The 24,746-nt window shown below is 40.5% G+C and overlaps 1 protein-coding gene across 10 annotated transcripts in view; it reads right to left on the bottom strand.

Annotated features, from left to right (window-relative positions):
* osbpl5 (oxysterol binding protein-like 5) overlaps positions 1-24,746 on the bottom strand; it is a 64,086-nt gene that overhangs the window by 25,348 nt on the left and 13,992 nt on the right. Inside the window, exons 2-5 of one of the 10 annotated variants that reach the window (XM_036003094.1) lie at positions 21,259-21,320; positions 6,431-6,515; positions 864-1,019; positions 565-632 (exon numbers count right to left, since the gene is read on the bottom strand). In XM_036003094.1, coding sequence (XP_035858987.1) covers positions 565-632; positions 864-999 — 204 coding nt within the window. In that variant the 5' untranslated portion in view covers positions 1,000-1,019; positions 6,431-6,515; positions 21,259-21,320. Of the gene's footprint in view, positions 1-564; positions 639-863; positions 1,020-1,225; positions 1,380-6,048; positions 6,190-6,430; positions 6,516-19,640; positions 19,694-21,258; positions 21,321-24,746 lie in introns of those variants that run through there. The other 9 variants (XM_031282836.2, XM_036003093.1, XM_031282839.2 and 6 more) reach the window with 9 other exon arrangements.

Below are 24,746 nucleotides of genomic sequence, written 5' to 3'. Positions count from 1 at the left end.
CCTAAGAATTTTCAGGATGGAAGGGCAATAGGCCAGAGATGCAGCTGCGCCTGTAAATTATTCCACATGTGAATAGGTGATATTGCGAGACGAGGCGAAGCGACAAGAGGAGAGTAGACAAGATGAGATTACCCAGTTGCCATTGGAAACATTTATTGACCACTCCTAATTACTATTACTAAAGAATGGAAACAGATTGTTAGGACTAATACAACACAGGCAGCACCAGCACAATAAAGGTCTGGGTCCAATACATGGCTTTTGGTGCTAAAAGACACCGTTCCCACCATGGCCCTGACATATAAATTCCCACGGCTTTTATAGGACTTACATTTGTGCAGTGTCATGACCTAAAAATGTTAAAATTCCTAATATGTTAGTGCTGATTTACCAATACTTCTGGTTTCCATTTGAAATATGCTGAATGTTTAAACCAAGGCGGTAATCATCTCATATATTTAATGAAAATAATTGTAGGTTGTCTACTCTTGTTTCAGCTAGCATAGAATACAAAAGGAAAAGGTCATTTAGAGTGAGCTGCCCAATCAGGAACTTTGTTCTTACCTTGCTGCCTGGTGATTGGGCAGGACTAAGTTCATTACTCAGCATGGAGAGACCGTTCCTGTCTGTGTCACTGCCTGGTGGGAACCCACAACACACAGTCACATACAAATGAACTCCGTAAATAAACAAGCTGACAGACAATTCCAGCATGGCAGTTTGTTGATTTGTATGGAATAATTACAGCACAGCACAGCACAATATCGCTTCCATCAATTCACAGAGACTGGCCCAATCACTGAAATATCATATTTGCTTATATTCAAATTTAATTTGACAGCTTTCACCTCTGGTCCTTTTACCTGGGCTGAGGTTGTAGAGCTCGTCTTCTCCTCCATAAGACATGTTCCGGGTGAGAGTGCGGGGGTCAATTTTGGGTGGGGAGGTGGCGTTGGGGCACAGAGAAAACCTCCGATGGAACAAATTCTCCTCCTTCATCCTGACAACCTGCTCGTCCTCTGCAGGGGGAGAAGCGCAGAGGGAAGGGGACATTTGTAAAAGGAAGGAGGAAACAGAGGAAGGGAAGAAAGAAAATTCTGATTAGAACAAAATGTTAAGATTTTTTGCATGCATGCATTTGTTCATCTAATATTAGGATTTAAAAACCGTACATTTTTAATTAATCCCGTCTTTGTAGCTCTTCGTCTTTTGAATATGATCTTACTTGTTGTCTCTTCCTGCGTCACTAACTCTGAGCTCCTCAACCCTCACTCCTTCTATTTGTGTATATCTATCGGTCTGTCTGGACCCCCGCCCTCTCTCTCATCTCTAACACTAACAAAGACCTACTGTACCAGAACATGTCAGCCTGTCCACATTTTAGCACTGTGCGTGGCAGTGACAAGCAGTTCAGACTGCACATTGTCAGTGTATACGACAGAGAGCGTCTCCCACCAAGCCCAGTCACTCTGTCCACAGAGACTCACTGTCCAAGAAAACCCCCACCACCATTGCCACTACTCCTCCATCCTCCCTCTCAGCCTGCATCAACCGGCTTCAGCCCACAAATTGCTTTGCCTCCTAAATGCTGCTTCCATTCCCTTGACATCCACAAGGATCCCATCTACAAATGAGATGCACATCTCAGCACACAAAATGGGACAAATGCAACTACTGCAGATGTGGGCAGGATCAAACTGTGGCTCTGCAGTTTCATGTTCATTTACAGCAGTGAGTGGATTAGTCATGTTTTTAGGCCATCATGCCCACATAACGGAGACAAAGAAAATACACATATCAGCATAGTGTCTACAAGTCTGCACGTACAGAGACAGAACTGTGTCAAGACTTTAATTCTTCTGTGAATCTCTGTGCTGTTAATGACACAATGACGTAGTCTCTCTCTCTCTCGACAAGTGGCAAACTATTCAAAGTATTTTATTAACAATTGGGTCTCGGCTAGCCTAGAAATCTAGACGCACCCTAGCGGCAGCCAGGGTCGTCTAGCAACTCTCCGTTGGCTTGCGAGCTGGAAAAAACAAACTAGTCAGGCCAATCACATCGTGTATAGATTTGGTGGGCGGGCTTAACATAATGACGGCAGAGTTGCGACGGTTCCGCATGAATTCCCTGCTACTTGAAAACAAAGAAGATGGCTGCTGGCGAACAGCGATCTTTCAGCTTTGGCCACGACTCTGTAAGACTTGGAGTTAAGAACGGTACTGAAGTCATTCTTTAAAAAAAAAAAAATGTGTTCGGAGTTTTGCCGACCGGATACGGCAAATGTTTAATCTATCAACTAGCGTTGCTCTGCCTGGTTGTAGCGCTATCCTATTGCGTGCAGAGAAAATTTGAAAGACAACCGTTTATCCCGCCCCTCGGATTGAGCCCTGCCAACGGTGAGTTCCCAGACCCAACATCTTGATGTGGGTCTGGCTTGTCAGGCTAGGGCACGGCTGTTTCCAGACAGATTTAAACATTATGCTTGTTCAAACAAGTGGAGAGCTGACCAGAGCAAACCGGTAAAACACTGAGGTTAATGGAGCGTATCTGTTACCACCTGGGTCTGTCTGGACGGCCACACTGTTCTCTGCTCAGATCAATATAATCCCATTCATTTTCTTTCAATGCACAAACACATTCAGTAGACAAGACCCTCTGACTCCCAGCCTACAGAGCAGTCTCGCCTACAAGACCGCAATTACAACATCCAAGAACAGTGTGTTACATAAAATTCATTCATAGAACATTTTCACAGCCTGATTCATCATTTAACTCTCCCACATCATTCAACTGCGATTACACTGGTGCATGAGGAAAGTGCTGTTTGTCAAAGTGTACATACTGGTAGGTAGGGCCGCACAATTAATACAATTTGAATCACAATCACGTTTTTGGCTCCCCACGATCAAATTATATTTAAAATTAGGGCTGTGTATTGGCAAAAATCTGGTGATACGATACGTATCACGATACATGGGTCACAATTCAATATATTGCAATATATTTCGATACTGTGTGTAAGGCAATATATTGGGAAGTATAATTTAAAAAAAACAAATATTTAAAAAAAGACATGATGTGCATAAAAGTCAAAGAAGTTTACTTTAAGTAAACAATTCAGTACACAGAAAGTCAAACTGCCAGTTTGGGATTGTGGTTTACAGGTTCTTAGTGAGCAAATTTGTATATGCTAAAGTAGGCCAAAGTTCAGCCATAGCTACATTGCTAGCTTCTAGTAAAAAGTCAGGCACTGCTAGGCAAGGACACTAGTGGTGTGTCTCAGCATAGCCATCTAGTGGTAGGGGGTTTAAACACAACATAAACGTGAACCACTGTCTTACAAGAATATTTTGGCACGTAAACAAAACAAAAAAAAACAACAACTCGATATTGTGTTTTTGAAAATCGATTAGTAATTCAGTATTGCAAAATAAAATATCGTGATAATCAAGTGTATTGATTTTTTCTTATAGCCCTATTTAAAATGCGTCATTCCGTTCATAGAACACAGTATCAAACAAACAGCATCAAAGTTTTTTTTTTTTTTTTTTTTTTTGGCAAAGCCAATCTAGCGCTCCGTAAACCACTGTCTGATCACATGCCTCCATGAGCCAATCAGAGTTGTTCCCTGCACCGCGCAGCTTAGTTTCTAGATGTAGACAGTCACAGAGGACAGAGTAACGTGAGGAAAATTCCACAACAGATAGCAGTCGGTCATAAGGCTATAAACTATCTTAACAAAGAAAACAAAAAAATGTCTAACGCAGCAGAGGGCGAAGCCGAGGGGCTTGGCAGGTCATATGTAAAGAGTGCCGTAAAGTTGTGCTGGCGCCACAAAGCAACACAACAAACCTCTTTAACCACTTAAAAAGAAAAACACCATAAAGTTCAATACGATGAATGTATGAGGGCCAAGAAATGCGTTGCAAAGACTAATTATCCCACAACGTCAACTCAGGCATCCATCGAACGTGATCCCCTCGCGCAATTATTTTTCCAAGGTGGCACTGCCTGCGATGTACAGAAAACCCAGAGAGGAAATAGAGTACCAGATATATAGCTATATATATATATAGCTATATATATAGCTATATATATATATATATAGCTATATTATATATATATATATATATATATATATATATATATATATATATACAGTGTTGGGAGTAACGCGTTACAAAAGTAACGCAATTACAGTAATGTATTCCTTTTTTCAGTAACGCAGTAATATAACGCATTACTAATTAATTTCGGTAATATTATACTCGTTACAATCTCAGTAACGCGAGTTACAACGCATTTTAACGCAACATTTAGTGGTGCATTGGTTTTTTTAAGAATTCACCAACACCGCGACACATTTCTTCACAGGAAAAAAAAAAAAAGCCGTATTATTTTCCTGTCGCTGTATTCGATGGTTGAGATGACTGCAGAGACAGATACATTTGCGAGATGGATATTATTTTCAGGAGTTATTACGCTGCGTTGAAGTGAGCTGTCCTGTTCCTGTTCCCGTGGTCAGAGCCAGAACCAGAGACGGTACGGACAGCATGTATGTCCCAACAGGTGACGGTACGTCAGCGGCTGACAGATATAAACATGTCGGGAATTAATGTTGAGGCTTGCTACACTTAAATATCATTGCATTTTATCAGCCGTGGAGAGTAACTATGCCTGTAGTGGAATGGCTTCGAATGACGACCAAAAGCGTTTGTCTTTTACTGTGACCATTTACTGTTCAATATGTTGCAGTTTTACAAACAAGAAAGTGAACAACTTCAGCCTGACAGACATGTTGCTTCTCAGTAAGCTAGCAAGAGTAGGCTACACAACAGACAACTTCCGTGTAGCTTACTTCAAAATAAAAGCACTTCCTGTGACGCTTCGCAGTAAAACTAAATTACTGTTAAATAAGGTTGTGTAGGCTACCTTTTCACAAATCAGCTGTAAATCAAGTACTGTAAATAATGTTAATAGTGAGTTTTAATCACACTATAATTGAACATTTCCTTTAGAGTGTTTTAACCTAAACATGAATTTCTTATTGAAGTGCTATAAACAAACATTTTACAACAATGCCATACTTTTGAGTATTTTCATTTTCTCCTACTTGCCTATTATATGTTTTACTTATCTATTTTGTATAGCTTTAGTTACTTTGCATATTTATATTAATTATACAAAATATGAATAATCTATGATGTATTAAAGTGGATAAAGAGGAGACTTTATTGATCCGGTGGTGAAATTCACAAGCTAGCTGCCAAATCAAACTTCCCCTGTTATTTTGGTGAAAGTAACTCAAAAGTAATGCAAAAGTAGTGTAACGCATTACAATTCAGAGACAGTAATATTGTAATATAACTAATTACTCTCAAATGACAGTAACTAGTAATCTATAATGTATTACATTTTGGAAGTAACTTGCCCAACACTGTATATATATATATATATATATATATATATATATATATATATATATATATATATGTTTTTTTATTGATTGTATATTTTTAGTGTTCTTCACATCCATTATGCAGGTGCAAGTTTATATTTTGCTTCCTAAAATATATTTACACAATGGAAAATAGTGCCCTGTTGAAGTTTTGCTATATTTTCTTTATTGTTTTTATTTATCTTTATTTATTCTTTAAGGAGATGCACTGAATTTTGGTGAATAAGAGGACCTATTTTATTTTGATGCACATATTTGTACATTAGCAGGAATGTCACAATATGGATGTGAACGCAGTTATAATTAGCCTGTGTGACAATAAAATTTGTTTTGGTTAAAATCAACAAATAATCGTGATAATTAATTGGGATCTCAATATTGATCAAAATAATCGTGATTATCATTTTGGCCATAATCGTGCAGCCCTACTGGTAGGTGACAGAAGTAGAAACCTGTGGGTTGACTATAGCATAAACTGGTAATTGGAAACCACAGGTAGTGCTGGAGGAGTCCTGGCGCTTGACGAACTGTACCCTCCCTCTACAAATACATATATGCGCATATTAAAAATACACAAGTACACTCACATCCGTCCGTATACTTGTCACACCACTCCCTGCTTCCCTCCGTTTCACCCTGCCTCTGTGACTCATTCTCTCAGCCTCCTGACTCCCTTTTCTTTTCGGATCTTGCAATCACATCTGTGCATTTCTTCCTCCTGCCCTCTGCTCCTTTGTCCTTTCAAAGAGGCAGCTATGACCAACCAAGATATGAAAGGGAAAAGGTATAATTATTCTTCCCGAAAAGGAGCCTTTTTTGTCCTTGTGAAGCAGGTCTATAAATAGCATGCTGAACCCTGAGAGCGGTGCAGGCTGCATGGAAAAGAGCATTAAGCTTCAGCATTACACAACAGTAAAAAACAGGCTGCCAAACTGTATCAGAACGGACACACACATTAATACCACTTACAGTGCAGGCCCTAGGGCGGGTCAAGATGTGGGCAGACATGGAGACTGACAGGACAAACCAATCACAGCTGCAGGGCGGAGATTTGCTGGGAGAAAGACATTGAAAGCACATTGCACAGTCTAGACTAAGCATGGGTGTGGAATCACACATGCTTAATGTGTAATTGTGTGTGGGTCTGTCAGTTGAGCATGTACGGAGGCCATTCCAATAGTGTCTGTGTGGTGTTTGTTGAATGACGTAAGCATAGAAAATGTGTGTGTGGATGACTGGATGTGCATACGTGGCCGTGAGTGTGTGTGTGCGTGCCTTGTTGCTGCAGACTGAATGGAGGATTACACATGCACAGGATGTAGCGCCAAAAGAGAGAGAAAATGCTCCTCTCCATTCCCAGCAGCAGAGGAGGAGCGGGCCGCGTTGAGTGCACATCACACGGCACACCAGCAGTTGTGCTGTGAGTTACAGTCTATACTAGTCTAGTCTTACTATATTGGAGGAGGTCTATTCCATAAATTTAAACTCAACAATATGAATTGCCTAATTGCAAAACTGATATGCATGAACACATTTTAAGTTTATATATATAAAAAACTTAATTTAAACCACTTTTTTAATGTCCAAATATAAATCATAACATTAGGCTACTGTATCCTCTGAGGTTACAGAGTTCAGTGTTGTCCTTTACAGAAGGAAGAGAAGATGCAGTATGTCAAATAGAGAAGGTGCCACTGTGAGGGGACATCAATAGCAAAAGGACATTCAGATATATCAGTGGGGCCATCATAAATACAGATGCGTGGGAAATGAAAGTGGCACGTAACCTTATGTGACCTGGCTAGGAGAAACACTGAAATAGAAGAACATTTGTTGTATTCTCAGTGAGTAAAGGTTTTTCAAGTCACATTAGATTGAAATACAGTATATTGACAAAGGAAAAAAACAAACATGAGAGGAACCGGTCCAATGAGAATCCAAGGAGAAATTCAAGCACCATTTCGCTTGCTCTAAGCAGTCCTTCTCCCCTTTGACTGACCTTCTATTACAACTGAAACACAACATGCAATCGAGCTACACCTCGGCTCTCACCACTCACTGTACACAGCACCTGCAGTTTGCCAAGCTAGGCTAACATTAACTCCATCTACCGCTGTCATGCTACACAGGCGCTAGGCCAATATTTACCCAGTGATAGGAACAACTTGAAGATAAGATAGATAACACTGAGGTGGCAGCACCAGGCCAGTCAATAACATACATACCTGTTTCACACATCGACCTCGAACTATGAGAAGAAGGACAGACAAAAAAACAAAAACAAAAGCTGTCTGACCCACAGTTACCTTGTTGTGGTGAAAGCACTGGTCTTGCTGTCACATGGCCATGAGGCATGCTCGTTTTTAGTAATCATTACACCGACTGGGAGGATGAGGGAGGGAAAACAGAGGGAGGTGTCTGGAAGGGAACATGTTTACATGTTCTAACCTGTATTTTGTTAGCATGCTTGACCGATCTAACTATGAGGATGAGGTAGTTCCAAAAAGGGAAGCAACTACAGTAGTGTGGAAGTGGTTTGGTTACAAAATATCAGATGTACAACAAATAGGGTTGGGTACCGAAACGCGGTGCCAATAGGGCACCGATTCCAACGTTAACGGTAGTAACGAGGCCGAATAAGAACGAAAATTTCGGTGCCTGACTTTTTTTTTTTACTGCCCCCTGGTGTTCCGGCGTCAACTTGCGTGACATCAGTGCCGCTACTCAGCACACTTGTCGATCAGAACTGATAGTGAGAGGATCAATGAAGATGCTGAAGGCAAAACGCTCCGAGGTTTGGCTGCACTTCACGTCTAAGGATGCAGACTCTGCGACATGCAACAGATGCCTTAAACCAATGTCATGCAAGGGAGGGAACATGTCGAATTTGATTAAACATCTGGCGACACATGGAGTTTATTTAAAAGCCGAACAATGCACCGTGTTTGATAACCTATGTGACGCAAGGCAAAGCGCTTCAACAGCAGCAGCCAGTGTCGGCCTCGCCGGAGAAATTGAAGAGAGTCCCAGCCCTGCCAGTGTGGTGGTGGACATCACAGATGATGATGATGATGATGACAGCAGCCGTTCCTCTTCAGGTAAGTCTAGTAATTTAATGCCAACCGCAAATCTTGCATATCAAGTAGGCTAGCAAACACCGTTGCCATTCAACAGCGTGTTGACAACATGTGCTATGTCCTATACTTCCACTCAGTGTCAGCTGACTTTCGGCTTAATGTAAAACTCATAAAAAGTCGTGTATGTATACTACCGGTCAAAAGTTTGGGGTCACTTAGAAATTTCCATTCCACTCCATTACAGACAGAATACCAGCTAAAATCAGTTGCATTGTTTTTTTTAATCAGGGCAGCAGTTTTCAGATTACATTATGTGCTTACATAATTGCAAAAGGGTTCTCGACTGTTGTATAAAGAAGTGGCTGATCTTTAATGCAATATCTACATTGCCCACTTTAATGCAATATCTACATTGCCCATTATCAGCAACCATTCATCCAATGTTCCAAAGGCACATTCTGTTTACTAATCTGATATCATTTTAAAAGGCTAACTGAGAAAACATTGGCGAACCCTTTTGCAATTATGTAAGCACATAATGTAATCTGAAAACTGCTGCCCTGGTTAAAAAACAATGCAACTGATCTCAGCTGGTATTCTGTCTATAATGGAGTGGAATGGAAATTTCGAAGTGACCCTAAACTTTTGACCAGTAGTGTGTGCAAAATGTTTTAAGTGTCAACACTAGATTTAGAAGGCGCAATTTTGCAATTACACAGGGACGCAACAGATAGGTTAGCTAAAGATTGTAGTAGTGTTCGAGGTACACGCAATATACGAGGCTATACTGTGTGTTACTGCTCAGTGTCAGATATTTCTCTGCTTAAAGTAAAAGTCATAATACAATATTGTTTTATTTGATATTATGTAAATGTGAATTTGTATTTTATATTGGTTTATTTATTATTACCATATGTTACTTGTATTTATATTGTTTAAAGATTTAAGTTAACGGTGTTTAATTTGGCCCTGGAAATAAAAGGGTATTGTTTTTTGACAAAGTGTGTGCGGTTTCGTTTTTTTTAAGTACCGGTTTGAGAACCGTTTAAGCACCGGAACTGTTTAAAAGAATACCGAGTAGGCACCGGTATTGGATAAAACCCAACAGATACCCAACCCTAACAACAAACTATGGTAATATGTAAGAAGTGCAAGAAAACATCAAAAGGGGGCAATACAACTAACTTATTGTACTACCTCAAAGAGAAAAACAAGGTATTTATATGTCTATCTCAAATAGGTATAGGTAAATAGGTATAGAAGTACACCATTCTTAAACAGTACTCAGTAGCTAAGTTTCCATCCACTTGTCAATCGAATTATCTGAAGTTTGGTAAAAAAAAACTCATGCGAATAAAGCTGGTGAAAGTGTGTTTCCATCCAACGGCTTTAAAGGGAATAAAAACCTGTGCATAATGACGTCACAGGCTGTTTTGCGGTCAAATTGGTATATCATTTTCGCACTGAATCGCACAACATTCAAGCAAACATTTGCGAACAAAGTTTTGCTAGACAAAATGGATCGCGCCATCTACCACCAAATGATCAATATTGCACAAGTTGTAATAGTGCTTATGTGCCAGCTGATAGCGACATATCAAGCTATAATAAGAAAACGACGACGCTATCATCACATTGCTGTGATGATGCAGATGCAGGTAAATGCCCGACGACAATGGAGGCGGCCTGTGGTGTTGGAACGACAGCGTTATATTTTGCTCGTAAATTAAATTCAAAAAGTCTCTCGTCTCCTCGTTCGTCCACTTCCATCTGTCTTTGTTGACACCCGCCATGTGTGCAAACAGAGCGGAAATACTGGGCGGAAATGAACTAAAACTTCTTCTTCTTCGTTTTGTGGCGGGTTGCAACCATAAAATGACTTGCAACCATAAAACTTAATCGTAATTCATTATTTATTCGGCAAATAACGTTTCCATCAGCGTTTATCGCATAAGCTGTATATCGATCAAGATAAAATCCGATGAGACCGAACGTATTTCCTTTGAGTCGATATTCATGAAATTTAATAAAATTTTACTGTTTCCATAAGGCATTTTTCATTCGATATCACTTAATTCGGATAAAAACGTGTGGATGGAAACATAGCTACTATCATAATCTCAACTTCAAAAGGAGACTAAGTGACCAAAACACAAATGTGGCCTTGAGTGGCTTATGTGTGAGTCTTGCAAATTGCAATACTGACAGACATCAAGCCAGCTGTTGCTAATATGAAGGCATAGATTAAGTCCAGACTCTCCCTCCATCACTCCCATCTGTCCTCCCTTTAGCACCCCCAACCCTGTTAACCCCCCCGTCTCCTGTGACAACAGGACTAATGGATGGCCAAATGGCCTAGATATACACCAATAGGGTGGCACCAGCATGTGCATCAACAATTAACACTGCAGCATCCAGTAGCAGACAGACCACTTTTTTTTTTTCTTTAAATGGTATAATGGGGAGAGTGGGGATGTTCACAAGCAGATGTGCAGACATTTGTTTTTTCATTTGGATATGTGCAGTGCATTTCAACCACGGCCTCTGCTGCAGGATTGCTCAGACATTGTTTCTATCCTAACAGCATCCACCTGTTCAGTTGCCTTCACTATTCCAGTAAAAAAAAAAAAAAAAAAAAAAAAAAAAAATCAGAAACATCATGTCATTTTTCATCTACTCTACCATCCTGTAAACTATTGCTAAGAAACACATCAAGAAATGAAGAAGCAAAAGATGATATTTATGTTCTTTGTAGTCATTATCATTTACAAAAATGAGAAGGAAATTTTAAATTATAGGTGCAAAAACTAAACCATACTTCAATGTTCTAAAAACATACAAAAGTAAACTAAAAATACTATGTGCACTACAAAACATAACTGAAACAACAAACAACGAGTAACTGGCATGTTCTTCACCCGAATCTAGGTATTAAAATTGTAATAACACTGGCCTTAGGTCAGTCCTAGTAAATGTCTTAAGGCAATAGAAATATTTGAAGTGATGGTCACAGATCCATCAAGTTGTCATAGCTGCCTAAGAAATGGGAGAAGTAGCCTTAGAAAGTGAAATTTTTAACATTCTAAAACATCGAAAAATCTCTAACTAAATAAAAACAAATGGTAAATCAAAAGATGTAACTACTGTGTCTAAGAAGACATGAAGAAGGCAGAACTAGGTCAACTTTTACAGTTTTAAAAGGAGACTAATTTTGTGACACTGTGGGAGGATGTGTGGTTTAGTTGTTCTATTCTGAGTCTTGCGGGGGAGGGGTGCACGTATATTTTAAGGAACGGGCATGGAGAAAATGCCTTCCAGACAGACTTCCCATTTAATCTTACTTAAAATAGGTAACTCCCTTTGTTGTGTGCGGACTGTGGTGGTCTGTTACCATAGTATAGTTTCACTACACTACCACATTCTCCACCCTGTTCTACCCAGCATGCCCTTCACAGATGCTGCAGTTATTTTAACAATTTGCATCATGTAGCTATTATATGACCATTTTTTAACTTTCTTTGAGGTCTCACTCATCCGATTGAGCATTTAAGTTTGTATGTAGTCCAGGAAAGTTGTCAGAGGTTATCTGAGTTCTTGCCCAGATGTGACCTGAGTATTGGGGGGAAGGAGAGGGGCTAAGGATTTGTCACGTGGGAAGAGTGCCTCCACTGTTCTCTGTGTTTCAGGTTAGACTGGAAGGAGACACAACCTCCCTTCGTACACACAGCCGGCTTCTGTCAGGGAGAAGGGAAAGAGCAAGATAAACATAGCCTGAAAACGAGACCTAGGATTCCCTACAAGGGGGTGGGAAATGAGCTCAGATTCTGGTTCAGGCTGAGGGTGGAAAGTAGGGGAGAAAAGATTAACCAACATGTATCTGAAAACAGAGCCAGAGATAAGGTTACAACAAAACACAAGCACAGATCCCATTTGGTTTATTGAACAGGATCTCATCAAGAATCTTTTTGTGCTCCCCTGCCTCTAATATCCATGTGTGAACCAATCACATACCTACTTTGAGCCCTCAACGTCCTAATACAAATGATCACACTTCACAAAATGTCTGACCTAACATGCACACTGCCTGAAATCTCAAACAAGAACTGCAGTGTCTAAAATTCCCATCGCTACCATACAATACACCAGTATCTGTATCATTTTTGTGTTGTACCATGTATCTTGACAAATATTTAGTCCTCTTAAAGTGATAAGAAAAACCCCTCTCAGTGAAAGGTCAAGCTTAGTCAGCCCACCATCAAGAACTTATTATTTATATTCCTAACTGTTTTAATAAAGCAGCCATGTCCCCCTTTCTTAAAAAAATCTCAATTCACCAATCCATTTCCATTTCACACACTAGAACCACATTTGACCTGGTAGATAGACCAAGCCAGCTGGCTGTCTGCACGGTTGGATCCAGGCCAGTGGCGGCTGTGTGTGAGAACCAGCAGGTCGAGCTGATGAATACAATGCTGCCAAGCATTGCCACTTTGTTTACATACAAATGCATCAACATGCAGACACACACACACTGATCTGACCTGGTTTTAATATCCGTCCTGAGTGATCCGATCCCAAGTGGACAGCTCTAAGTATGTTAGTTCACACCTTTGAGGCAAATTCTCTGCCTCGAAGCTTCATTTAATTCCAATCAGTCGCGTTATACGGCCCGCTCCGCTCAGTCATTGTTTCACACGGACTGTTATTAACGCCGCACACAACATTCAGTGGTGCGATGGCGGAGAGCACGGAGCTAGCGGCAGAAATGACCGAAAACGTGATAAATTATGGACATCAAGTGGATAAATCTAGGATGTAAGAGTTTGGATTTATTGCTCAACAACTCTGAAAAAAGGCACAAGTTCCAGGCTGGATAGAAAAACTCCTGTGAAGGCTAAAAAGACACCAAAGACACCCCCGTGATGGCTAACTCCTTAGCTTTTAGCAGGAAAAATCGGTAAGAAGCTACGTTTTATAACTATAAATTCTATAAGTTCTATAAATCATCTTATGCTTTGTGTGTGGGCTTAATTGAATCATGAGAGACTAAGCTTTCAATTGTTGTGTCGCATGACTGTATATTTTGAAGATTTAATGCTTTAAAGTTATAAAAACGTTCATGAGTGGAGGTTACAGCGACGCCACAGCCACAAAGTGTGCCGTCCACGGTACAGTGATCCTTGAGGCAAAATCATTTTTCATCCAATTACTCGATTAATCGATGAAATAATCGCTAGAATATTCGATTACAAAAATAATTGTTAGCTGCAGCCCTAGTCTCCACGTGTCTTGAGTGACCACTTGTGATCGGAGCTCACTTCCCTGCTCTGTATGCAATACACAAGCATGTACATAATTTCTGTATGCATATAGGCTAGTTGCGTGTGTATACGTTTCAGTTTTTATTCTCACATAACTAAATCATACATTAGAAACCTGCAATGACTAATGAAAAAGCACTTCCTACAATCTTTGTCTGTGTGCAAAACGGACGGAACCTTTCCCTACGCAAACGGAATCGCAGAATTTGATGATAAAAAATGGACTCGCACAGAACATTGTCCCAGTAACGTAACAGGTCATTCAGGTTGCCAATTTAAGATGTACAATGTGATGAATGTAGTAGAGTGTCCGTAACCAATATTTTTGAAGTGTTTTGTACAGAATAAGGGACAATTCACCACTACCTACAATTTTAAGTAATGAATGGGAAAATCTCCCTTGTAGTAGAACCACTTCTTATTTGGATTTTTATTATTGAGATTATTTAATAAGTATGCCAATTCGGAAAACAATTATTTAAGTGTTATTAGTTTACATTTATTTGAGTGTATTTGTCTTTGTATTTGTTTTTCTTAGCATTGTATACACTTTTATTATTATTTATTGGGCATTTTAAGGCCTTTATTCGACAGGACAGCTGAAGACATGAAAGGGGAGAGAGAAGGGGGAATGACATGCAGCAAAGGGCCGCAGGTCGGAGTCAAACCCGGGACAGCTGCATCGAGGAGTAAACCTCTATATATGGGCGCCCATTCTACCAACTGAACTATCCAGGCGCCCCACTGTATACACTTTTACTCAAAAGTATTACACACAGTCTGTGGGACTGGCTCAACCATTTAAATTCTCCTCATATCACTAGTGAGATAGAACAGAAAAGAAGTGGATAGTGAAGACACAACCAGAGATGGGACATGACTAACTAAAGAAAGTAGGCTGGTAACATCAAAGCTGTTGATCTGAATGTCCTGCCTGTGGGAGAGGTTCAATTTATTTTCTAACTAGGTGCCCTTCAGTAAGGCACTTAATACCAAACTGCAACAAGGAAGAGTAGGGGTTAACAGCAATTTACTTGGGGCCACCCTCAGTTTCCGTGGCATAGCAGGATGTTGCGGAGAAAGAAGAGGCGGCATAAGAAAACCTTCCGTGGTTTCATAAAGGTGAAAACAGAATATATGTCATGTGTAACACATGATTCTGCTCAGATGACAAAAAAGCAGTTTATTTATGAAAATACCCATCTAAGAGTTTGACAGTATCAACAACAAATTTCACATGTAGCTTCCCTCCAGCTCTAAATGCCATTCCCGTATTTCCACTCCTATAGCTGAAAAAGTCAACGCACAAAAACGCAATGTATCAGCCATTTTTACTTATCATGTTGCACCTTGAATTATATATAAAGGATATGCAAATTACAGTCTCTCTTGTACTCTACTTTAAGTCACTGCAGCGATTTAAAAGGCTCTGTTACATTATGATAAGACATTTTTTATAGAGCTGAAGACCTCTGCGGCAGAAAAGGAAATGATAAGATGTGGAGGTTGCGTAGAAAAAGAAATAGATACAGAAAAAAAGGAGCAGAAAATGAGCCGGTGTGTGATTAAGCCAGCACAGGCTGCGGGCTGGGCAAAGTGTGGTACTCAGGGGAGTGAGTGTGGTGAGGGTATGCCTGTCTGCTGGAGACACAGGAGGAGTAAGGGCCTGGGAGGAAGATAGCTGCCAGCTTAGACCTGGAGGCTGCCTATCCTGACTGGACAGAAGGAGGGTCATTAAGCAAGGGATAATCGATGACAAGGTGTGGGATAAATAACTTGAATTAATTATGCGTAAGCAAAGAGCAGCGCAGTGGGAGGCAGAGGATAGGAGCCCATTACAGACTCCTCAGATTGTAATATACCATTTTAATCTCACCAGCTGCCAAAGATGAATAAATTATGGCTTATACATTTTCTGAAATAAATGTTATTTGGGCATTTTAACTGGCAACTTTGAGCTAGATTGTTTTGAGTTCTGCAATGGTATCTCTTGCCAACACAAACCTGCTGCTTCTACCTTCCCATCAACTCAAGAGCAAAAATACTATGGCTATAAACATTTAAAACTGCTTTGCCAGTTAAACTGTGGTGCAAAACCTATGAGAAGTATCAAGCTATACTGCAGCTGAAGCGCAAACTGGAGAAAAAGGCAGAGAGTGTAGGGAAAATAAGCACTACTGCTCCTGGGAAGTTTTGAAATGAGTCAGAGTCTGAGCTGTCAATCACACACCTACAGATGATGTCTGTATTTTCAAAGCGTTGCAAAACATTTTAGCCGTCAAGTTAGTACAATTAATCAAACTACAAAGCACGACTTGTACTAAACAACTTTAAACATACTATCAGGTCTTACATACGTCCCTGCAAATGCTTTAGTCAAAACACTTTAAATACACATCACTCTGTCCTGCACATTAAAGCTAAAAAAAAAAAAATAAGTCACTCTTGAAATGGCCCTATTTGGTAGAAAATGTGTGATTATGGAAAGATTATGATTTGTATTTAAGCACTACCATACTATTATACGTTATCCTTTTCACAATGTCCATGTTAGTTTATCGTCTTCCAGGTTTCATCTTCCAACTAAAGAGCATAATGTGTTTCCCAACTTTCAGACACCAGAGCCTCTAGCAGTTTTTCAATGCATGCAGCATACAAGAGACATCTTACATCATAAAACTGATACTAGGGGAGATCCTCCTCCAGCCTCTGATCTCAGCACGAGGCGCGTGTATAACTATCCTTCCCAGCGAGGAACGGTGAGAGACGGAACAAGCCAACTTCACGTCACCTCTCACCAAACCCCAAGCCCCTCTTATCTGGGGGAAAAAAAAAACTTTTACCAAAGAAAAGAAAAGTTGGCTGACTGTGCGTATTGGACTGCTGGGTGCCCTCACAACCGAGATGAATGAATACTGCCACACCAAGACCTGCTCATGATTTGTAAAAAAAAAAAAAAAAAAAACAGTCAATGGGAAGTAATTGGGTCAATCTGCTTAGGGTGCAAGTTCTGCCCTTTGTTGAAGTAGTCACTTGATAGTCGTGTCACAAGCCAGCACAGGAGCTAAATTAATGTAATGTAATGAGGATAGACTTTTTCAATAGGTCTGATGACTGAACAGCCATTGTGCTCCGCTTACACTCCTGTCTAGATATATTTAAAAAAAATAAAATAAAAAAAGAACTCATTATTGTCCAGCGTTATCAAAAAACAAATGCAACCAGTGCTGTTCTGACATCATTAATAAAAATGAACAAACCTCTGGAACCGTTTTATGGAGTTATAGTTATTAGTTGTGGTGCCCATCACTCCCTTAAAGCTGCAGTAGGTATTTTGCAAATAAACGCCAGAATTTGAAGTAGAGTGAGACCTCCTGCTGCAGCTTTCTCCCTCTCGCCTCTCTGTCCAGCCCCTCCCATCAGACGAGCAGGGGCATCATGCACCGGCTGCTTCATACAGTAGCATTTACGAGTATTAATCATTCATATCAGCCCGGTGGCATATGCAGTTATATAGTGACAATTCTATGAGAATGACCATCCTGTTTTCTTTGTAAAGCCCTTTGAGATGACATACGGTACTGTGATTCAAGGCTCTAGTTAGCTACGTAAAACGTCAACTTGAACTAGCCGCAGCCGTGAGCTAGGCTTAGCAGACTAAGCCTAGCTGCCTAGCTAAGCCTAGCAGCCCAACCAAACTACTGGCTGGTAGGGTTAGGCAGTATATCAACTTTTTAAATTATATCAATATATTTTTAAACAAGATATGGGATGAGAAATTTCCATTTATATCGATATAGTTTGATGTTGCGTTACATGATCTACTTCTTCTGTAAAGCCGTGCCAGTTCATCTCTCTGACACACTCAGCATAACCCCACTCTCCCGCTGCTTCTGCCCGGCTCACTCACTCAAAACAGGGTCCAACAATGAGGATTGCCCAATGCCCCGGCCGGAGCTAGTAATAAGTTACAGCGGACCAGAAAATACAATTAGCCAGGTGCCAGTGCTCGAAGAAGTGAAAGAGCGAGCGACGTGTGTCTGCTCTACTCTCTAAGACTTCCCTCTGCTCTGTCAGACAGCGCGAAGACAGACACAGGCAGGCGTGTTTACTTCATAGACAAAATGGCGCTCAATCATAAAACAGCATACAAGTTAAAGATATGCAAGATATCATTCATTGCGTCTTTGAGAGAAACATAAAGGTTGAGAATGACGACTCTTGTTATAGGAGTAAATGGCTCCTATAACAAGATTAGCTTAGCGTGTAGCCTACTGTGTGCAAGACAGAGCCGGTGAGAGACGGTGGATGCGCCAAGAGCAGAGAGCTGTTGGCGATCGGAGCAGACGAGGAATTAACAGTGAAGTTGTCAAGTTGTACAACTTCTGTACAACTGTAACTAATGCACAGAATGAGTTTCAGATCCAACACAAAAGGTGGAGAACGCCACTCTCCAACCACCAGGGGCACAATAAATAAACATAATACTCCGTCTGGCTCCCTCAGTGTTGATCTCATTAAATTACACTTTGCTTTGCTGATCAAAAGAGACTGCTGGGTCTAAGATAACATTAAGTACCAATAAATAGGCCTATGGTAATTTAGGGAATAGCCCACACAGTATATCTCATTGTCCCATCCTATTCCTCTCATTGTCATCTCAGCATTAGAAGCTTAGGAAAGACTAAATATGGAATAGAGAGCAGTTCTGCTATTAAAAACAACTTCCATATTTATCGTGTTATTCCTGTAAGTCAAAGTCCAGGTAAATCTGTCTTCTAAATTCAATTAACAGTTAGTAAAGGCTATGAAGTCTCCTTAGTTATTATAATAATGAAGTTTAAAGTTCAGTTGTTGGAGACATTGAATAACTTGTGTAAACCAAATTGTGATCATCGTACTATTATTAAATGAAGCTGATGTGGTAAATTGGAAATGTAGAGAGAAATTACAACATCCTGCAACTGTTAAACAACAGTACATGATTTTCTTAAATTATTTGCCCAGTAGACGGACACTACATTGTGTGCACTGTACTAAGCCTTAAAATGGAATGCAGAACAGATAAGGGAACTATGTGACCAGTAAGTCACAGAGAGATAGACTATAAAAGTATTTATAACCATAATCTCAACATTGTAGTAAATCAAAGTTTGAATGTGTGTGGCTTTTGAGGCAGACAAAAAGTGAGAGAAAAAAAAAAAAAAAAGAGTAGGCCCTGGGTGTGGGCTGCTGGGTTCAGGTTGAGACATTTTGCCGGGTTAATGTGTAATTTGCAGTTAAATCTCAAACGTTTCCATGCTGCGAACACATGCCAAGATTAACAGCTTGGGCAAGGCTGAATCCAAACGCTTCCTGACTGATATGCAAGTGGTGTTTTTTTCACGGCTACCACAGTACAGTCTGTGACCATCTCAGGGCTGTACGTAATAGGAAAGCAGACACAGTTTCAGGATATCAAAACCAGAGCATGCAAGTTAATAAGGGACAGTAAAAATGTAATTCACACTATTATTATGGTTAAACTTTGTAATGGATCCTCGGTTCACATGTATTCCTAACCGCCAGTGTTGATCCGGACGGACCACGGATCACCGTTACACCACTACAAGTTAACTTAACTTAATCAGTGTGATTCAACCACACCAAAAGAAAAAAAAAAAAAAAAAAACATTTACAGTAAGAAGGGTAAATTCATTTGAGTAAGTGTAATAACAACACCTGGTTTCCATTAGTTTATCTGGTTGTTTTATCATTTTCTTATAAACGTTTGGCGCTTACCCACTGCTAGTATCAGCTCTACTCGGCTCGGCTCGACCGCGGTGCCCCGTCCTCCTTTTTCCATTGCAGATTTAGCACCGACTCATGCGTGAGGCGAGCGCTGGCTGGTCGTCATAGCGATGCCGCAGGAAACTGCCGTGACCTAACGCGACACACACACACACACACACACACACACACACACACACACACACACACACACAGAACGTCGAAGGTGTGTTGTTGTTTTTTTATGTTGCCACAGCCAGAAGACAAATTTTGTTTCAAAAGAAGCTGGAGGCGTGTGGCCGGGTTGGGCCAGTGGTGGAGCGGGCGCACATATACTGAGAGGTTTATGCCTCGACGCAGAGGTCCAGGATTCGAGTCCGACCTGTGACAATTTCTTCCGCCCCTCTCTCCCCTTTCTCACCTAGCTGTCCTGTCAAAAATTAAAGGCGGAAAAGCCCAAAAAAATAATCTAAAAATAAAAAAAGAAGCTGGAGGCAGCAAAAACAACACCGCTGGCTAAACTATTTAAAAATGACGGGTTTGTTCAGGACACCCCCGTCTGTCGCTAGCAATGATGACGCAGTGATTAGTGACGATTCTCTCCGACCAATCAGTAGTCTGCAGGTTTTCACGTCACCTTTTGGTATCGCTCCAGCTCGCTTGGAACCTCGACGGAGGTGATACTAAAAAAAGTACCCACTGGCAGGTCCCAGGGACTTTTTTTCATAATGGAAAACCAAAAAAGGCGAGTAGAATGGAGGCGAGTCGAGCAGGTACCATGTAATGGAAAAACATCATTACTTTGCCCGCATCTTTATGCCCAATGGACAGATGTGCTAGACAGCTGACTGCCTCCAGTCCTGTTTATACAACTAACCAACACGCATAAAGACACTCATACACTTATCCTTCCAGGAGAGACCAAAATACACAGTGTGCTCAGGGTGGGAGGCTGAAACAAGAAATAGTAGCTAGTCATTACACTTCCCCTGCCACTGAATGAAAGATCAACATGTACTCCAGGCAAACTGCCTGTTTTAGGCCTTTGCCTATCTCTCTGAAGTATCCTTCTGTAGCCAACTGTCCTTGTCCAACCCCAAACATTTACTCCCTTCTAACCCAAATGAATCGGACACACCCTGTAAGCTGCTGATCTTATTTCTGTCAAACCGTTTCTTTCAATGCTGCACTGCGCTACAACTTTTCAACAGTGACACCCAACTGCTCACGTGGAAATGCAGAAGAAAACAGCACAAATGTAAGCTTTAGAGCACTGACTGACATGATCAAATAGCTGCAGAAAGCAAGTATACTTAAAACGTAATAAAAACTGACATACACAGAAAGTTAATCTACTTTACACATTAAGAGACATGCCCTAATTCTCTCTTCTGCTCAAAAAGTGAGTTATCCCTCCTGGCAGCAGCACTGGGTAAAATGTACTCGCATTTGTGTCAAATGTTGAGAGTACGTTAAAAAATGAAACCATAACCTTGCGACTGTAACATGTGAACGGTGACGGCAAACCATTTGATTAACTGAAGTTAAAACAGATAGCTAGCCAATTTAACTGAGCGTATGCATTATTAAGACAATAAAGAGTGGGCCTGCAGGTGGGAGCTCAGCTTACCTTTCACCTGAGCCGCGGGAGACACCGCATCCAGAAGCCTTTGTTGGAGCAACGTGTCTCACCTGCAGAGGTACAAAAGTAAGAGTAAGGTTTCACTTTAACTCACACAGTACAAACAGACAAACTGCCTCCCGGTGTCTCTCCTTCCCATGCTCCTCCTGGTCACACCACTGTGTGAAGGAGGGTGGAGCCCCACCTGACTCAGTCCCACTCATAAGGGATCCGTTAACTCTGTCTGGGCCAAATGCACTTGTCTGTTTGCCACCTGCACACACTCTGTTGGTTACAGCTAGTCTCTAGCTAATGTAGATTTTGGAGCTAAAGAGCTACTTGAACAGTCTATCCTTCATCCAATCCAATACGAAAAAAGGTCATCGAAAGTAACAGTATAACTGATATCACTCACTGATTTTTTTTTTTTTCATGGAAAGAAACAGGATTCTATTCAGTGTGTGTTTACTGAGTCAACAGAAACACTGCAGGAGTCACAGCTAGCTAACCACACACACACACACACACACACACAACTTGTACACTAAACAAATACACACCCTATTAGGATGTGAATCCAGAAAGACTGAAGTGAATGTACATTTTCAATCCACTTCTCATTTTGATGTACATTTTGACTCTCATTCTAATTGGTTGCACTGATATTGTTTATTGTTTACTGCTAAAAATGCTGTTTTCCACACCCCATTCTGGTCTTACTTTTGTTTTCCCTTGAAATGCCTCTTAATTCTGCCAGTGCAAAGAACAACGCGTTCTCAAACAGCTGGGATGTGTGATAAGCCACAAATCCAAATACCAAGGCAAAACAATACATCAATTCACACAACAACAGACACACACATGCAAACACACAACACATACATGAATATGATTCCTAACAGATGCAGAGTCACATTCCCAGTAACAATATTGTAACCACTGTGACCCCAAGCAATTTAGCATTGCACCAGTCTTGCTGCAGGGCAACGCTCACAAGACGTTATGTTGTCACATTGCAGGACTGTTCAACACGTAGGCCTACCCTCTACGATACAGGCGATTTGCACATTAGAGGAACGTCTCTCTTAAAGTTTAACTATATTTTCACCAGGATCATATAGCCTAACATGATATTTTTTTTTGTTAAATTAATACCATTTCTTGAGTAGGAGAACTTCACTGACTAAAAAAGTATCCCCAATTCTCTGACTTTACCAAGGTGTTCAGTAAAAGACCTTGGCATGGCTCTCTGCCGATGGCACTCCAGTTAATGATCTACCGGCAAACCAACAAGTGTAAAATGGGTTGGGCAGAAGAGATGGAATCTGTGCCTTTAAGTCCTACCGCTAAGCGAAGGAGGAAGCCACAACACTTGAGTACGTCTAACCTAAATAAGAAGTGAACTGAGAGAGAATCCCTGAGCTGACGGGCGCTTGGGGGCCAAAAGCAAAAGGGGGGGAGGCAGTGCAGAGGACATGTAAGCAGAACACCGATAGCAAGTGGAGGAAAACAGAAAGACATGCGGAAGATGGAAGGAAGGGGTAGTCTAAGATTGGCTGACAGGGCCATGGCATCTTCAAAATAACCAAAACAGCGCTAATTTCTATTTACGTCATTTCTATTTACGAGAGCATCTCGAGTATTCTCCTACCGTGCCCCTCATCTTTGGAATGGCATCTCACTACATGTTAAAGAAGCTCACTCAGTTGACATTTTTGCATCTAGATTGAAATCCCACCTCTACTCATTATACTACAGCCAACCATAACACACCATCCTTTCTGCCTCCTTCACAAACCTTTTTTACTTATTCTCTTATGTTGCTGGTTTTGTATTGTTTATTATTACTGATTTAGTGCTGTTCAATTCTTTTGTTACGGTCTCTGTGTTCCTTTAATTTTAGGTGCACTGAGACCATGTTTAATGGTGATTTTACACTTTAAAAAAAAACATTTGATTGATTGATTGATTGATTTAAGCATTTCTTGTCCTACATAAAAGAGGGATTTGTATGATACGCAGGACATATGGAACAAGAGCAATACAGTAAGTGACGTAAGACACTGTGACCCATATGTGGCATGGTTGGATCATCCAAAAGTGGTGTAGTTCTGGAGTCCATCCAGGATGGAAGGACTCCAGAACTACACCACTTTTTAATACACACTCCTAGCTGTCCTACGTCTTCTCATTAGGACCAGACCGTTTAAATCTGTTCTTGCAATAAAACAAACTGCGTGCCATGTAGAAGTGCGTGAATATGAGGTTGCATTCACCACATGACCTGTATTCCTTTCTACCGCCACTATGCTGTCCAACAACACAACAATTACCCAAAAAAGTAACACGATAAACCCTTTAGTGGTGGATTTTGGTAACACCCAGAGCCAGGCATGTAGAAACTACTGGTCACTGTGACAGCAGATGTACAACACTATCACTTACTGTAGAGGCTTGTGGGTTTGCCAAAGTCTTTTATTTTCAAATTCTACTCGTTCGCTTCAAGTAACTGGGCCAAATAAAATACAGCGAGGGAACTAGGGCTGCAACTAACGATTATTTTCATAGTCGATTAATCTGTCGATTATTTTCTCAATTAATCGATTAGTTGTTTGATCTATAAAAATGTCAAAACATGGTGAAAAATGTGGATCAGGGTTTCCCAAAGCCTAAGAGGACATAATAAATGTCTTGTTTTGTCCAAAACTCAAAGATATTCAGTTTACTGTCACAGAGGAGAGAAGAAGCTAGAACATATTCACATTTAACAAGCTGGAATCAGAGAAATCTTATTTTTTTTTAATAAAAAAATTACTCAAACGATTAATCGATTATCAAAATAGTTGGCGATTAATTTAATAGTTGACAACTAATCGATTAATCGATTCATCGTTGCACCTCTAGAGGGAACGATTAGCCACAATAGGCCTCCATTGAAAACTATATGGTTATGGATGGGTGAAACCCTGCCACATACATATTGTATAACCAGTGCTCTCTCCCTCCCTCTTTTCAAGCATCGAACTAAGTAACATCTACATCAGGACACTGTGGGCCCAATTTTCCCAGCAGAGAGCCAAGACTGACTCATAGGAAGGGGACCAGGCCAGATCCTGCCCACTGATTTATAGTTGTGTCTCTGGCTCGATTAAGGGAAACAATAGGAAGGGTTTGAATAAAAACTTGAGGCAAGTAGTAGGTGCTCCAACTGGGAAAATAGTAGACTGAGGTAACACTGATAACTAATAAAAACTGGCTGACATTCTGACCTACGATTTTATTGATCTATTCAAAATATACCAACATTTCCTGACTGTGATACACAAAGTCATTGAACATCTATCCATCTACAGTTTTTAAAATTCTGCACATCACTATTCAGATTGTGCCTTCACTTCCTTAGGCAATCTTATTAAAACATTCTAATTGTATTTATGTCCTTCCTTTACCTGTCCAACTTTCCCACAGTTCTTTTACCTATTAATAATATAATATGT

Source organism: Sander lucioperca, chromosome 7 (assembly GCF_008315115.2).
Source record: "Sander lucioperca isolate FBNREF2018 chromosome 7, SLUC_FBN_1.2, whole genome shotgun sequence".
Taxonomy (NCBI): Eukaryota; Metazoa; Chordata; class Actinopteri; order Perciformes; family Percidae; genus Sander; species Sander lucioperca.
The sequence above is the reverse complement of the archived record's forward strand: the minus strand, read 5'-3'. Positions and strand labels throughout refer to the sequence as shown.